The sequence below is a fragment of the Nycticebus coucang genome, chromosome 21 (genome assembly GCF_027406575.1).
Source record: "Nycticebus coucang isolate mNycCou1 chromosome 21, mNycCou1.pri, whole genome shotgun sequence".
NCBI classification, from domain to species: Eukaryota; Metazoa; Chordata; class Mammalia; order Primates; family Lorisidae; genus Nycticebus; species Nycticebus coucang.
This window is the reverse complement of record NC_069800.1, coordinates 13,993,731-14,011,011: the sequence shown is the minus strand read 5'-3', so window position 1 is coordinate 14,011,011 and position 17,281 is coordinate 13,993,731. Positions and strand designations below refer to the sequence as shown.

The following is a 17,281-nucleotide window of genomic DNA, read 5'->3' as shown; positions in this document are numbered from 1 at the left end:
GTGCACTTGCTCTAGTAAATGGTTGCTTAAACAAATGCCTTATACTTAAACGCTCAATCTGAGAGATCTTCACTATTAAGGGAGCATTATTCTCAGATCTCCCACAAGTTTAACAAAGCACAAGCATAATACACCCTTATCACGCTTCAATCTTCTATTACCATTGAAATCACAGTATACAGTTGTCATTTGTTTATTGTCTATCTCCCCTAATAAAATCAAAGTCCCAAGAGGACAAGGGGTTCATCTGTGATAGTGAGTACTCAGTTGACTATGTGTGGAATGACTCCCAAGCAATCCCATTTGTGAAAGGGGCAGCCTTTTACTTTCCTCAGATTAAAAAAACAATCCTCAACTATAACTCCCATCACCTTTTTTATTTCTCTTTTTTTTTTTTTGGAGACAGAGTCTCACCCTGTTACCCAGGCTAGAGTGCCATGGTGTCAGCCTAGTTCACAGCAACCTCAAACCCCTGAGCTCATGCAGTCCTCTTGACTCAGCCTCCCAAATAGCTGGGACTACAGGTCCCTAACACATTTTTCTATTTTTGGTAGAGACAGGGTCTTGCTCTTGCCCAGGCTGATCTCAAACTCCTAAGCTCAAACAATCTTTCTACCTCAGGCTCCCAAAGTTCTAGGATGACAGGTGCGAGCCACGATGCCCAGTCAACTTCCATAGTCTTAAACAGAACTTATAGAATGTCATCTAAGGTTTTCTCACTGATCTAGGATTATAAGCACAAAAGTCAATGAACTTAAAGATACTAGCACTTCTGTTTTGTGTGGCAATGTACCAGGATGCCTTTCCAGATCTGCTTTCTCAGAAATACAGGAGCCAAAATGAGACATGGTCTCTAGGAACAAGACCAGTGATCCAGGCTAGACAGTCATAGTACCTCATCTCCCTCACCCAGGGATGGGTGCAGGAATGGGCACATAACCCAAGTAGGGCCAGGCACGGCGGATCTCTGACACTGGCTGGACCTAGTGGAGGGGCCACGCTAGCTGCTAGAACAGGTAGGACTGGCAGTGCTGGGGACTAGCACTCTTATACCTGCCCTGAGAATGAAGGAGCAGGGAAACAAAAACAAATACAGAAGAGTATTTTCCACCAAGGGGGAAGGCGGGAAAAGAGAAGAGGAGACCTGAGCACGGGTAAGAACCTGGATACATCCCGTGGACAGCATCCCTAACGCCACACGTCCCCTTAGTCTGTGGAGTCTGGTTTGTCATTAAATACCCTTTGCTCAAGTTAATTTCAGCTGGGTTTCTGCCACTTATGAACAAGAGTCCTGACTAGTACAAACAGACCCACTATATACTGCCCTTCTGGTAGAGCAGAATAATTAAGAAAAGCAAAAAACCCCTAGTCTGGTTAGACACATACACACATGGGGCTGGCCAGGGGCTGAGGGAAGGAGGCAATAAGGAATGAAGGTTTAGTGGCTACAGGCTTCCCAGGGACGACAAAGATGTTCTAGAACCAGACACGGTAGCAACTGCACAACACTGTGAATGCCCCAAGTGCCCTCGAATCGTTCACCTTAAAATGATCAATTTTATGTTATGTGGATTTCACCTCAAATTAAAAAAAAAAAATTTAAACATGCAAACAATGCCGCAAAGCATTTAAAAGAATAGGCTTTAAGTAATATCCATCTAATTTTCTCCAAGAGGAAACTGTGTCAAATGATACACACATTTTAAAGATATGTATTAACAAATTAGTTTGTAGAAAAGAGTATACCAAATTACCGTTCCATCAAGAGTGTATTAGCTCACATGGTCTATTATCGTTAGGGGAAAAACAGCTAACTTTATTAATGGGTAAATATATATTTTTGTTGTTGTTGTTGTAGTTTTTGGCCGGGGCCAGGTTTGAACCTGCCACCTCCAGCACATGGGGCCGGTGCCCTACTCCTTGAGCCACAGGCACCATCCTGGGTAAATATATTTTAATCTTTAAGTTTATATGTCTTAGATAATTACTGAGGAGTGCCATTCCTATTGGTCTTTCATTTGTCCATTGATGACTTATGTCTTATTTATTTTAGGGGTGGGAAAACAGGGGTGGAACCATTCTTTCTAAATTAAACACTTGCAACAGGACACACTGCCAGCTACATGCGGAGGAAGACTAGGAAATACTTTACCTCCCACCAGAAATTCAGTATCAACTCTACCACAACCAGCCTGTCTGGTTCAAACACATCCTCATCTTATCAGATACAACTGAGTCCATGAAACAGAGATATCCACACTGATTACACCAGAAACATGACCAGTCAGCATTATCCCTTTAAAAAAAAAGCTGTAAAGAAATAACATATTTTCAATTCCCCTCTGTTTCACGCAGTTTTGAAAATACTATCAAGGATTTCACAGAAAAAAATTTCCTCAGTCACTATAACAAGTGTTTTGAGGGTTATAATGACTCATTTTGGGGTTTTTGTAAATTTTAAATTTTATAATAACGTGTCTCCCATTTTGTTCCCATCCTAACCGTGCACCCTGGGCATTTCTGCCTGTCCTTCCTGACACCGTCCTCTGGTCACAGAAACAGTCCTTTCCTACAACTATTCCCTTAGGAATCCAAGGGGTTGGCTTGGTCACAGAAAGCACAGACACAGGGAGAAGGTGAGGGCTCCTCTAGGACAAACTAACCTTAATTCATGGTCTTAAGCTATTTATGTCGGCTAGAAGGGCAAGGTGGATGGATCACTTGAGCTCAGGAGTTTGAGACCAGCCTGAGCAAGAGTAAGACCCCATCTCTACTAAAAATGAAAATCCGAGGCAAGAGGATCACTTGAGCCTATGAGTTTGAGGTTGCTGTGAGCTATGACACCATGGTGCTCTACCGGGGAAAAAAGTAAGTCTGTCTCCAAAAAAAACCCATTTGTGTTGGGAACATCTGACTGGTGAAAACAACCACAAGGATGGCTAGCTAAACCCCAACAGCCTTAGACACAGAATAATTAATATTTACTCAGAAAATATGTCTTTTGCTGTTGTGGGTTTTTCTCTGTAGTAAGAGGTGAAAGATTTATGTGGTCTTTAATAGGTACATATTCCATTCCTAGACGGCAGCTCCAGCCCCCCAGTGCTGCGCAGCACATCCGGCACACAGGTGGTGCTGGACACACAACTGTTAAATAAAGAAGACAACTCTCAAGCCAGCTCCCTGTTTCCTTCAGTCTGCCACTTACTAGCTACATACCTTGGCCAAGGTTCTCAACCTCTCTGTATCTTACCTATAAAATGGGGATGATAATAGTCCCTATTTAATTTGGGAGAATGAGTTAATACATGTGAAAGTATGTTTGCGAATGTGGTCAGCACATAAAGCACTGAATGTGCTGTTACAATTTGAAATAAGGAAGTACACTACCCCGTTTCCCCGAAAATAAGACATCCTCCAAAAATAAGACCTACTTACAGGAAAGATAAGACGTCCCCTGAAAATAAGACCTAGCGCATCTTTGGGAGCACACCTTAATATAAGACACTGTCTTATTTTCAGAGAAGCAGGGTACTAAGAGGAATCCAGACGCACGGGCCACCCGCGCCCTCCCCATGCCTGCCATCCAGTGGGAAGCTCTGGCTGACCACACACATGTAATTCAGAGCCAGAGGCTACAAATGCTAAGTGAATGGTACAAAGTGCTGCGGGGATTCTGAGAAGAGAGCATTTCATGCCTAGAGGGCAAAGAAAGTTCATGTGGCAGGGGAGACATGTCCGAACTTGCTCCTACAAGACCTTTCGATGGGATGAAGGGTGCCTTCTGGGAAAAGAGATGGCACATTAATTTGGGTTCTCTGAGAAGTAACGGCCAAGACAGGATTCAACACGCAAGAGATTTACTGGGAAAATGCCTGAGAAGGACAAAGGAGACAGAGCTGGTGAGGGCAGGGAGAGGATTCTGACCCCACTTGCAAAGGACGGGATGGGGAAGGGAGGAGAGTGGAGTAAGGGGTCTCCGACCTCAGCGCAGTTCTGAGAAGGTCCTGGCCAGGCCAAACACAAGTCCTCAAGCACAGCCACTCATCAGCAGCCCCTGGATCTCAAAGGAACAGGCAGCATTTGCACCCAGTCCTCAGTAACAGTCAGGGAGAAACCCGAGGGAAACTCGGCTTTGGCTCAACACGGGTGGATCCAGAGGGCAGCAGCCGGACTGTCAGTGAATCGTGCTGCTCACAGTAAGAGCAGACGCAGGATGTTGCTGTGGCTCTCACAGTCAGGCGCAGGGAGTATCAGTAGAACCTTACGTATCCTGGAAAGCATGGCTGAGGCTCAGTGAATACATGCCATCGCTTAAAAATCAAACACAAGACCTACTGATGGGCTCCTTAACTTTATCAAGAGCGATTATTTAAAACTAAACCACAATTATAGCAGAAAAATCAAAGTACATATTTGCCGTTAAAGATTACGACTACTTTTAAAATAGTGTTCGATATCTTCCAGATGTGGCTTCAACTTCCTGAACAATATAAAAACATAAAAGGGTTACGAAACATCTTTTGTCTAAAACTCAAAACTAAAATCCTGAAATAAGAATTCAGAACTGAGCACCCAAGTTCTACCCTACTATCTATAAGGTAAATCCTTTAAAAGATGTAAATGCTGTAAATTCCTCTTTTAACTTCATCAAATTCTCAACTGAGGGTTTTGCTAGTAGATTCTGGATCTCTTCACCTGAAAAAGCTACTTCAACTGACGCATCTAAGAGGCTGTAACTGTAAAACTAACTTGTATTGCAGGCCACCTAAAATACACTCATGGACTTTAATAAATGGCTTTTATGATTAATATGAACTGATTGCTTCATTTGATTAAATGAGAACAAGGGAAGACATTTCACAAAAGTATACATTGCTACATGAAATATCAGTACAGAAGAGTTACATCTTACATGGGGCTAAGTCACATCAAAGGCACAGCGGGAAAATCAAATGATCCTTTAACTTGAGTCCAACCCAGAATGGGGAGGCTCCAGAACACAAGGCACAAAGGAGAGAGAAGTACACAGGGCCTAGCGCGGTCCTGAGTGGAGGGCAGCAGCGTGTGCACCACCTGAGCTGGCCTCGGTGGACACAGACTTTCCCTGCTCTCACCCAGCAATCAACATACAAATTAAACTCACTGAAGAAATCACACCCTCCCCCCAAAAGTCTTCCAGTTACAGTATTCCCTTTTTTTGTTTTCTGGAGACAGAGTCTCAAGCTATCACCATGGGTAGAGGGCCATGGCGTCATCATAGCTCAGAGCAACCTCCAACTCTTGGGCTCGAGCGATCCTTTTGCCTCAGTTTTTTCTATTTTTAGCAGAGACAGGGTCTCACTCTTGCTCAGCTGATCTTGAACTCCTGAGCTCAAGTAATTCACCTGCCTCGGCCTCCCAGAGTGCTAGGATTACAGGCATGGAGCCATTCGCCTGGCCAATATTTCCTTTTTTTTTTTTTGTTAAGGAGATACATGGTACAGAAGAGGGAGCAAGACGCATTCGTGTTCCTGCCGCCTCACAAGGGAGAAAACTGGCGCAGCAAGTGATTTCCCCTCCACCTTCGCAGAGAGGGCAGGAGCCGTCAGGAGAGCCCCCTCCCGGTCTGCCTCCCATTCTCGCTTCCTTCAAGTGGCCTTAGCGCCCTAGTTCTCAGCCTTCCTCATGCCACGACCCTGTAATACAGTTCCTCATGGTGTGGTGACCCCCAACCATTAATTATTTTCGTTGCTACTTCATAACTGTAATTTTGCTACTGTTATGAATTGTAACGTAAATATCTGATATGCAGGACGGTCTTAGGCGACCCCTGTGAAAGGGTCATTTGACCCCCAAAGGGGTCACGACGCACAAGTTGAGAACCGCTGCTTAGAGGATGAGCTGCCCCCTCACTGAGGTCTTCGGCAACCCCTGTGAAAAGGAGTCGCAACCCACAGGGTGAGACCCGCTGCTCAGAGGACAAGCTGCCCGCCACTGAGCCCGCTCCCACCCTGCTCTCAGCCCCAGTGCACAGCGCACCTTTCCGCATTACTATCCCCGTTTCTTCACCTTTGCTTTCCATCAGCTTCTCCTATATATAGATTCAAATTCCCCAGTGCCGAAAGAAACATAAAAATCAAATCTCCATGTATAAACACACACATCCCATCCTTGATATTCTTTTAGTTGCAAGACCCAGAAATATGGCTCAGTCAGTTCCCACAACAAAGAGCTCAGGGATGGAGCTGGCAGAGACGCAGCTGAACTCCTGGGCTCCCTCTCACTCTCCATCTCTCTGAGGTCCTTCCCTAGGGAGTGTGAGATACAATTTGAGGCTTGTGCTTGCCACGTGCTGGGAAAGAGGACCACCCGCTGCCTAGCCATACACACAGGGCTTGCTCTGAAAAGGGAGCTGCCTCTCTCCCAGCACCCATCTTTCAAATCTCAGGGGACACTGGGACTCCTGGACACTTCACCAAGGAAAGACATTGGATATGGCTTCTCCTCTGCTTAAAATTCTACATTGAATTCCCAACACCTACCTACATCACAAAATAAAAACCACCACACACTTAACTCCATAGTGCCTCACAATCTTACCTTTGCACAAGCTCCTCTCCTGGCAGTGCCCTCATCCCCAACTCGTCCACATGGTACACTCCCACACCCACCTCAGACCTGACCTCCATCAGGAAGCACTGGCAGACGTCTCCAGGAGGCCCTGCTCCTGTCCCCCCCGCACCCGTGGCCACCACCACAGTGCGCTCCCCCTGCAATGCACCACGGCAACCCTCTGTGGCGAACTGCACAGTGTCATGGCTGTTACTCTAAGCCCTGGGCTTACACCTTGCCAGTCTCTGAATACACAGACTCACAGCAGACATGCACACAAATACACACACACACACACACACACACACACACTTGCAAAGAACAGTTTGCAAACTAAATTTTTTAACAATTCAAGGTCAAGATAGTTGTCTATTACATTGTATTAGTTATCCCCAGAAATTTGTTTCTTCTTAAAAATAGTTTTAAAATTCAAATTGAATCACTTTGCTAGTTTGAAAGCCAACTTTTCTAACTAAATGATTCTCTATAGTTTTATCTATACACTCTGATGACCAAAGATCAGTACTTTAAACACCTAGGAAAAGTATTTATGACTGTCCATAAATACAGCACTTACAAACAAACTAAAAGTCCAAATTATAAAAGTGTACATCAAAATATTCTGGACCTACTAACTATGTCTCTTCTCAGAATAAAAGATGGAAGCCAACCTTTCTTAGTTACCTCAAACAAAATCTCTAAGCTCAGGCATTTACCCTATCAGAATAAATGATGACCTAAGCCCTGGAACCAGGGAGGACGCATGACGTAATGAACAACTATCTTGACCTTAAAATGTTTAAAAATTCAATTTCAAACTTTTTTTTGTAAGAGTGTGTTACACATGTTTCCAAAGTCCCTTTTACATTCTAGGGGCTATGAATATAAAGTATTGATAAATGATGAAAAATATGCAAAGGAAGCATTGTGGCAAAAGCACTTTGCTTCACACAAGGTCAACTGAAAGAAACCATGCTAGGGTTGCATGAAGATCCTGAAATTATACTTCTTAGCTTTGTTCTGGTTTTAGAATGTCCCATGTGGCACTGATGTCCACGCAAACCTCTCACCATCTGGTAGGCCAAGGACATGGAGAGGGCAATGAGCCCCAAAACAGGGAAAGAGCCGTATCTTCAGCCACGCTCAAACCCAATAAGACAGCCCCAAGTCTCCCCAGGAGAGTACAAAAGAAAAAAAAAACAGACCAGGAAGACGGAAGCAAACATCACAGCCACGTTTCAGAGAGACACAAAACCTGCTGGGGTTTTGTTTATATGTTAACATTCATTCTGGTGGGTAAATATATTTTCTGATATGTAAATATCCTGTTCAATCAGACAACTAGCACAAGTTCAACATGGGCTTTATAATCATATGAGCAGGCCCCAGCTTTGCCACTTATCAGCTGGAGCTAGCAGGCAAATACTAAGCCTTACTGAGCTTCAGTTTCCTCATCAGCAGGCTGGGGATAGGAATACAACCTTCATCGTAGGTTGTAGGAGATTCAATGAGGTTGCAATGATAATAAACACTGTCCCTCCTCTGCCCCTGTGGCCACCACTGCAGTCCCCTCCCCCTGCACTGCACCACGGCAACCCTCTATGGTGAACTACACTGTGTCATGGCTGTTACTCCTGCCCACCTCTAAGTCCTGTAGTTCAGCAGCTAAGATGCCAGCCACACACACCGGAGCTGGCGGGTTCAAACCCAGCCTGGGCCTGCCAAACAACAATAAACAATTATCTGTTGACATAATACACATTAGATAGTAGAGTTATGTAAAATACACTATTAAAATAAATATCACCTGTTTCTTTTTACTTTTTAAAATGTTGTTATAAAATTAATTTGGCTCACGTTATACTTCTCTGGGCAGAGCTAGTCTAACCATTCCTTAGGGACCAGTCTACCCTCCTTCAAGATGTCCCTATTTTTGTGCCATTCTTTTTTCTTTTTTTTTTTTTTGATATATGAAAAGGCATTTTATTATTACCATTTTATATATAACATATCAATGAATATACCACATTGCATTTTCTCAAATGCCATACTAGGCACATTTTTCTCTGATTCCCCGGAAAACCTCCGTATCAGCTGTCCTTTGGAGGATTCAGTTTCTTACGACGAGTGTGATACTGTCCGCAAGGATACCAATGGTGCTTAATAGTAAAGAACATTTTGCTAAGTTGTTCTATCATGGGTCCTTGTTCAAGGCGTTCACTTTTTTCTGCTAATCTGGTTTTCAGCACTTGATCATGTGTTTCTCCCTTATTACACACAGAATCTGGTAGAGGAACAGGTTTTGTGTGTTCATATGGAATGTCCACAGAAGGATGGTAGCATACTATTGTCCTGCCAGATGTCAAAGCAAGCTCTACTTCGCAATTATAGTCATCTGGTAGAGAAGAATATGTAGATTTATGATGAACACAATATAAAGCTCCATTTTGGATTGGAAATAAATGTTTCAAGATACTTCTCTTTGATACCACCCATTTTACTGCTGCTCCAGCCATGGTATATCAAGACACTTATGAAAAAAGATGTTTTCAAGAAACAGTGCTTTTAAAATCTGCTTCTAGGAGAAATCAGTTTTCACCCCTTGACAGTGCCTCACTGTGAGCCCGCCATCTGGTTTCCTTTTGTACCATTCTTAATAATCTTTTGTGACCTTTAAAAATTTATGATGATGTCTACCATATAACTATCTAATTACATAAAATACTATATATTTACTATAATTTCATATCTATCCTTCTCACTGTATTAATGTCATTTCTTACAGCCTAATTTGGGACTCATAAAGGCACTTAACTTTTTTTTTTTCCTGAAGACAAAGTCTCACTTTGTCACCATTGGTAGAGTGCTGTAGCATCATCGTTCACAGCAACCTCCAACTCTTGGGCCCAAGTGATTCTCTTGCCTCAGCCTCCCAGTAGCTGGGATTATAGGCGCCCGCCTGTATTGATGAAGCAATACAATAATACATGGGGGGAGGAGGTAAGGGGGAGGTTGGGTTTTGTTTTGTTTACACACTTACTTTCTCAATGATGATTTCAACAGTGGCAGGCAGAACTAGAAGTTGGAGGATCTAATAGCTCTGCTCTCCTCTAATAACATAATACATGTAAGCCATTTAGTGCAGGCCTGGCTCCATGCAGTAACCTGCCTATGCCTCAGTTTCCCCCTCCGTAAAATAGTATCAGACTAATCTACAATTTATAGCCAGGCCAAACCATCTAAACACATTCAAATTGGAATTATTACCATAAAACCAAGAAATACTGTACTTAGCTCTACTTTCCATAACTAATTTTATGTTTCTCAGCCCAATGTCTTAAATACGGACTACTTTTTATGAAAAGAGAACAAATCCATTACCATGGAAAAGAAAGAAGGGAGAAAATTACCTATCAAAATATTCGCCTATTGGCTTGGCACCCATGGCACAGTGGTTACGGCATCAGCCATGTGCACAGAGGCTGGCGGATTCAAACCCAGGCTGGGCCAGCTAGACAACAATGGCAACTGCAACAAAAAAATAGCCGGGTGTTGTGGCGGGCGCCTGTAGTCCCAACTACTTGGGAGGCTGGGGCAGGAGAATCGCTTGAGCCCAGGAGTTTGAGTTTGCTGTGAGCTGTGACGCGATAGCACTCTACCGAGGGCAGCATAGTGAGACTCCGTCTCAGAAGAAAAAAAAAATTGCCTATCTATCCTTTTAATGGTAGGAGATAAATTATGTGAGAGAAACTGTTAAATGCCCACTCCAAACTTCAGTCACTTATACATCACACTCACAATAATCCTTTATAGCTTCAGTCCACGGCCCCCAGGCTGCAGACCAGTACCAGCCCATGGCCTGTTAGGAACTGGGCCTCGAAACATCACGGCCTGAGCTCTGCCTCCTGCCCCATTCCTCCTCTTCCCAGTCCCCACTCCCCCATCTTCCCTAAAACTGGTCCCTCAGTACCAAAAAAGCTGGGAACCACTGCTTTACCAGACAAACATTACCATACCCATTTTACAGAGTAACGAAAGAGAGGTTCTGGCTCTGCGCCCATAGCTCAGTGAGTAGGGCGCCAGCCACATACACCAAAGCTGACGGGTTCAAGCCCAGCTAAACAATCACAACCAAAAAATAGCTCAGCGTTGTGGCAGGCACCTGTAGTCCCAGCTACTTGGGAGGCTGAGGCAAGAGAATCGCTTGAGCCCGAGAGTTAGAGGTTGCTGTGAGCTGTGACGCCACTGCACTCTACTGAGAGCTGACAAAAAAAGTGAGACTCTGTCTCAAAAAAAAAAAAAGGAAAGAAAGAAAAAGAAAAGAAAGTGAGGTTCCAAAATAAGCTAAATAACTAGCCCAAGTGATGGAGCTGCACATGGCAGGGACAAACTACAGACCTAGATCAGTCGTACCATCTCAGTAGGTTAAAAAAGAAAACTTGAAGATAAAATACATGAAAAGTAGAAGTGTTATACAAACATACACATTAAAAACACACTATAGTAGTTACAATACTATTCATTTGCTTACAACAGTTTCCCTGATATTGACTTAATTCCTATCTTTCAGTTCAAGAGGGCTTTGTCTTCTAAGCAAACTTTATTTTTAAGTAGCAACCAACTGGGGTATGTGATACGTGTGGTAGGAACTAGCACATTAAATAATGTAGTATTTTCTTTAAGTCTTTAAACCACAATTGGAAGCGAAAGTTAAACATGAATTAAACATCATGACTACCCTCACACATTTTTCAAAAATCTAGTCCCATGTAAAGATCACAGTAATAAACAAAAGAAACAAATAAATAATGCACATTCCACACATAAATGCACCAACAAAAAAATATACACCTAAGGAAATATCAAAGAGCCTCTCCATGTTACTAAACTGAAATCAAATTGAGTTCCACGAAATGGTAAAAGTTCCTTAAAATAAGACACACACCAGGAGTGAAGCCACCATCAGAAGACTTGAAAAGTATCTGCTTTCTCAGAATGGTAACAATGTGCTGTGTAACTCTAAGAAACCACCTGATCCAGGCTTAACTGATTCTGCCTTTACAAAATGTAGCCAACTTAATCTTGTAGATTTGGACAGAACAAAAGGTTAATTCCCAAGCACAGAAAAAGTCCCAAAGAATCAAATTCTTTAAAGTACTGCTCAACTCTCCTTTGTCAAACATATTCCTAGCTGGACATGATGGCTCACGCCTGTAATCCTAGCACTCTGGGAGGCCAGGACGGGTGGATAGCTTGAACTCACGGGTTCAAGACTAGCCTAAGCAAAAATCAAGACCTTCGTCTGACTCTACCAAAAATAGAAAAACTAAGGCAAGAGGATTGCTTGACCCCAAGAGTTGGAATTTGCTATGACCAATGACACCAACGCACTCTACCCAGAGCAACAGCTTGAGACTGTCTTAAAAAAAAAAAAAAATCGTGTAGTAGGGGTTAAGCAGTTACTACTAAGAAGCCTGTAAAATGCAACCTGTGCCTACGTGGTATTTTACTACAGGAAGTAAAAAATTCAGCTTAACAAGACACCACACTTCACTTTCAAAATTCTAGAAAACTAACCCCTCTAATCGTTATTAATTTACATTTCATTCCAAACTGAACAAGTCAGTGTAACTTCAAAGAATCCACAAGGAAGGCTGCAAATAACTTCAGAAATCAGAATCAGGTGTTCCTTTATTGTTTAGTTGGTTGGGGGTTTTTTGTTTGTTTTGTTTTGCTTTTTTTCCTTCTCCCTTTAGAGGTAGTTTGTTGAATATAAATAGAAATAATTAGCAACTTTTACTCTCCTGGACAAGATCTTTATTCAAAGTTCTCACATGGTCTTGGGCAGTGGCTTACACCTATAATCATAGCACTCCGGGAGGCTGAAGTGGGAGGATCCCTTGAGCTCAGGAGTTCAAGACCAGCCTGAGCAAGAGCAAGATCCTGACTCCACTAAAAATAGAAAAATTAGCCAGCGTTGTTGGCTACATTGTTGCATTACACCTGTAATGTTAGCACTCTGGGAAGCTGAGGCAGGAGGATCACCTGAGCCTGGGCTCATGTGAGTCTGAGGTTGCTGTGAGCTATGATGACACTATTGCACTATACCTGGGGACAGTGAGACTCTGTCTCCAAAAAGAAAAAAAAAGTTCTCACATGTTACTTTAAGCCACATTTCCTCAGGTTTCAAGACACACTAAGCCAAGGTAATTTCTGTTTATTTTATGACTCAATGACATCTAGAAGAAACATAAGCTGATCTTTCTTAGGCCCCCCAAATAATCAAGTATAAGTCTGTCTCCACACAGCAAAGGTGTTTTCATTCCAAACAGAAGTTAAAACTAAGGAGGTAAAAAATAGAAAACAATACAGCCCAATCAAAATAGCCATAGATCACACAAAGCAAGTGACAGGAGACTTCTGGACACTTCACACCCACAGGGGTGAGCTTCATCACAAGTCCACCCCAGGCCCACCTGAGCTCCTCAGAACCTCTACCCAGCAGGCCATAAACCAGAGGTGACATAGAATCATCACTGTCATCCTGGTGATAAAGGAGACGCAGACTCCCTGAACCCAAGAAAGTCACCCCTCCCTCCAAGCAGGAAGAGAATCCCCCCTTCACTCCAAGGACATAAAGAAACTGAAGCAGCCAGATCCAAAATAAAAGTTACATTTTTAAAAAGGCGTGGGAACAAAGATGATAGTTAACTTTGTACTGGGGGCCACTTGGAATCTCGGTCAATTTGAGGGTCTCAGACTCAAAAGTAAAAACAAAATTTAAAAGAGGACTGAAAGAAATGAGACTTCGATTAAGTCTGGGCTAGGACCACTTAGGCTTTCAGACTCAAAAATTAAAATTTTAAAAAGAGAAAAGGAGAGATGATAGCTCCGTGTGTGCGTGCATGGTGAGTATACGATTTGGGGTCCAGTTTATTTGCTTGAAGGAGGGGCGGGGAGGGTTACCCGGCAGGGCGGGCGCCCAAGCGAGAAACCTGGGTGAGTTTACATTCCAGGGCGACAGGAACGACTTTCCGGGAAACAATGCCCCGAGGGTCCCAGCGCTGACCCAGACGAGACGCCCACCCGTCCCCCCACCCCCATCCGCACACGGGCAGGTGCCCCGAGCCCCGGGCCGCGGCGCGCGCCTCACCCAGCAGCGCCCGCAGGTGCTTCAGGCGGGTCAGCACGTCCTTCTTCGGGTCCAGCACCTTCTGGATGGATTTCTTCACATCCCCGTGGCTCTTTCGGGAGAACATCCCGCAGCGGGAAGCCCGGGCCCGCCGGCAGGACAGGAGGCGCTGCGCCGCGCGAATCACTGCATAGGGTCGGGGCCGGCGTGTGTCGCGCGGGCCACTCGCCGTCCCCCGCTGCCGCCGCCGCCGCCGCCTCGGCTGTGGCTCCAGGAAGGAGGGGCGGGTCAGGAAGGCGGTGTCGACGCGGAACCGACCGCTCCGCCCCGAGGGAGGCGCCGGCCGGCCCTTCTGGAGCAACGCGCGCGCGCGCCGCCGGGACTCGCCGCGCGGGACGCCAGTCGGTCCGCGCCAGACCCTCACGCAGAAGCGTCCCGAGCGCCCAGCCGGCGCCGCGAATCACAAAGGAGCGTGCCTCGTGCACGCGCTGTACTACAGGTCCCGGGATGCATCGCGGGAGGGCCCTCCAATCAGGCGGGCGGGCCTTCAGCACGCTGGGAGGCAGTAGGCTGGCTCTGAGCACGTCGCCCCGCCCCGCCGCGGGCCGCGAGTGCTCCTGGGAAATGGAGTTCTCCAGGAGGCGAGACGCGGGGACCCCCCCACTTCCCGGCTCCCGGAGGTGCAGAGCCGCGTCCACCTGCCCCTGCCCCCGGAGGCGGGACGTCAGTGCTCTCACTCCCCAGCTGGCGCGCCTGCCCTACTTCCCTCTAGTGCAACATGAACCACCCGGAAAAGTTTCAAGGCTTTTAAAATGCAAACTATTTTTAGATTTAACTTCTGGATTCACTCCAGGAAGCGAATCGAACCCCGCCCCCCGACTGTGCGAAAATCGGAGCTCCCATTTCACACTAAAGTGAATGCCTTTGGCTCTTGGGAAAGACATACCTACTCCAGTCGCCTTGGTAGCTGGGACCCATCACTTGCGGTTTGGGGGTCTCTCGCTCAGTGGGCTCCTCAGGATCTTGGCTCTTGCTCTGTGGGAAGTACACGTTCTCCGTGTTTTGCAAGGCCTCAAGGCAACCCAGTAACAGAACCAGAAATAAAACCTGAGGTATCAAAACTAGGCCAGTATGCTTTTTAAGCCAAGAGTCTTAGTCCCCGGGGCTCTACTTTGAGAGAGAAAGTAGTCAGGAGATTACTTACAAGAGAACTTATTTAGCGGCATCTGAATCCTCCAAGTTTTGACAACATTTCAGCTTTTTCAGCAAATACTTAAAGTACTTGCTGAGAATCACATAGTTTCCATCCAAAATGAGACAACTGTCTTTTTCTTGTCTAGCTGTACTATAACTTAGGGGAAGAGCCAGGGATTTACACACCATTGAATCCCCCTTACTGAGCACAGAATTTGGCCTCTAGAGGCACTCAATAAAAGTTTGTTAAATAAAATACAATAAGAAGTTAAAATAATTCTGCAGGCTCGGTGCCTGTGGCTCAAGCAGCTAAGGCGCCAGCCACATACACCTGAGCTGGCGGGTTTGAATCCAGCCCGGGCCCGCCAAACAACGATGACGGCTGCAACCAAAAAATAGCCGGGCATTGTGGTGGGCGCCTGTAGTCCCAGCTACTTAGGAGGCAGAGACAGAGAATCACTTGAGCCCAGGAATTGGAGTTGCTGCCAGCTGTGATGCCACAGCACTCTACCCAGGGCGACAGCTTGAGGCTCTGTCTCAAAAAAATAAATAAAAATAAATAAATTCTGCTTATTTCAACCAGGCATGCAAAACAAAAAAGTATTATAGCTATTAGAGCCTCTCTCTATTTTTAGAGTTGACAAAATAGCATTAGTAGAACTGGGAAATATAAATAGAAAGAAATATACTCAACCATAGAAAGGAATGTTCATGATAAACCCAACAACATGGGTGAATTTCAGACCCAGAGCTGGAAACAGGATGCTCAAAATGATAGCAGAGCTGCTCCACCAGCCTGAGTCCCCAGATACAATGTAGATCAGTGCCACAAACCCTCCAAAAATTGTTAGGCGGAGCAGGGTGGCTCACGCCTGTAATCCTAGCACTTTGGGAGACCAAGGCGGGCAGATTGCTTGAGCTCACCAAGTTGGAGACCAGCCTGAGCAAGAGCAAAACTCCATCTCTAAAAATAGATGGACCTTGGGGTGGCACCTGTTATCCCAGCTACTTGGGAGGCTCAAGCAAGTGGATGGCTTGAGCCCAAGAGTTTGAGGTTACTATGATCTATGACTCCAAGTTAGGGCTACAAAGTGAGACCGTCTCCAAAACTGTTAACGTTCTCTCTGAAGTCAAAGCATTGTGCAAGTCTGTTACGGCAACTGTAAGCCTATTCTGGAACACAAAAAGTAAATCACAATGCTCACTGCCCCATTTCTTTGAGGGAGATGCCTTTTTTTTTTTTTTTTTTTTTGAGACAGAGTCTCGCTTTGTCACTCTCGGTAGAGTGCAGTGGCTTCAAACCTCACAGCAACCTCAAAATCCTGGGCTCAAGCCATCCTCTTGCCTCAGCCTCCTGAGCAGCTGAGACTACAGGTGCCCACCACAATGCCCAGCTATTTTTAGAGACGAGGTCTTTCTCTGGCTCAGGCTGGTCTCGAACCTGTAAGCTCAGGCGATCCACCCACCTTGGCCTCCTGAGTGCTAGGATTACAGGCGTGAGCCACCATGCCCAGCCAAAGATGCCTTTTTTTTACACTGAATATAGTTGTCTTGGGGAATTCGATTTTTCTATTAAGAAATTTCATAATCATCAAACATTTACTGAGCACCTGCAACGTGCAAGTCATGATTCTAAACGTTGGAGATAAAAGATGTATTAGATGCACCCTCTTAACCTCCAAAGCTTTCCATCTAGTTTAGTAGGCGGAGCAACCAGATAAATGAGGAGATAAACAACCCTGTCCTGTGAACATGTGATACTGTAAAACTTGGTAATACCCAAAACAGGCATCCATACACATGGATTCATCTCCCTCACATCTAGTCCTTACTTACTTATGAACATACAGAAATCCAAATCTTCTCATAAAAAGGAAAAGACATGTAATATTATTATCTTGATGCTTTTCCACCCACATGTATATTCCATATGGCTCATCTCATTTTTCAGTTTTTCTCTCTAAAATGATTCCTGCTGTACTGTGAACTTCTTGAGGACATCACTTGCTTTCTTCTTTATCTCTGGAGATTTAAAGTATCAAGTATCTAGCAGACACTTAGTACCACTGAATAAATGACCCCCTTTAATCGATAAATAATGACAACGAAATTAAAAGTTTGCTACTTGCAACACAAATTAAAACTACCGTGAAATAGGGGCAGTGCCTGTGGCTCAGTGAGTAGGGCCCTGGCCCCCTATATCGAGGGTGGTAGGTTCAAACCCAGCCCCGGCCAAACTGCAACAAAAAAATAGCCGGGCGTTGTGGAGGGCACCAGTAGTCCCAGCTCCTCAGGAGGCTGTGGCAAGAGAATCACCTAAGCCTAAGAGCTGGAGGTTGCTGTGAGCTGTGATGCCACAGCACT

At 44.9% G+C, this 17,281-nt stretch overlaps 2 protein-coding genes across 7 annotated transcripts in view; both read right to left on the bottom strand.

Annotated features, from left to right (window-relative positions):
• RALGAPA2 (Ral GTPase activating protein catalytic subunit alpha 2) overlaps nt 1–14,035 on the bottom strand; it is a 382,487-nt gene extending 368,452 nt beyond the window's left edge. For 4 of the 6 annotated variants that reach the window (XM_053574245.1, XM_053574242.1, XM_053574243.1 and 1 more), the window contains exon 1: nt 13,745–14,035. In XM_053574245.1, coding sequence (XP_053430220.1) covers nt 13,745–13,850 — 106 coding nt within the window. In that variant the 5' untranslated portion in view covers nt 13,851–14,035. The remainder of the gene's footprint in view (nt 1–13,744) is intronic. The other 2 variants (XM_053574246.1, XM_053574247.1) reach the window with 1 other exon arrangement.
• LOC128574136 (39S ribosomal protein L42, mitochondrial-like) lies at nt 8,682–9,107 on the bottom strand. The gene has a single exon (XM_053574820.1). It carries the CDS (start codon nt 9,105–9,107, stop codon nt 8,682–8,684), a length of 426 nt encoding a protein of 141 aa, XP_053430795.1.
• Nucleotides 14,036–17,281: the final 3,246 nt, after the last annotated feature.

Coding starts and splice junctions, on each gene's coding strand:
- LOC128574136 (XM_053574820.1), bottom strand. CDS start 9,107: ATGGCTGGAGCAGCAGTAAAATGGGTGGTATCAAAGAGAAGTATCTTG.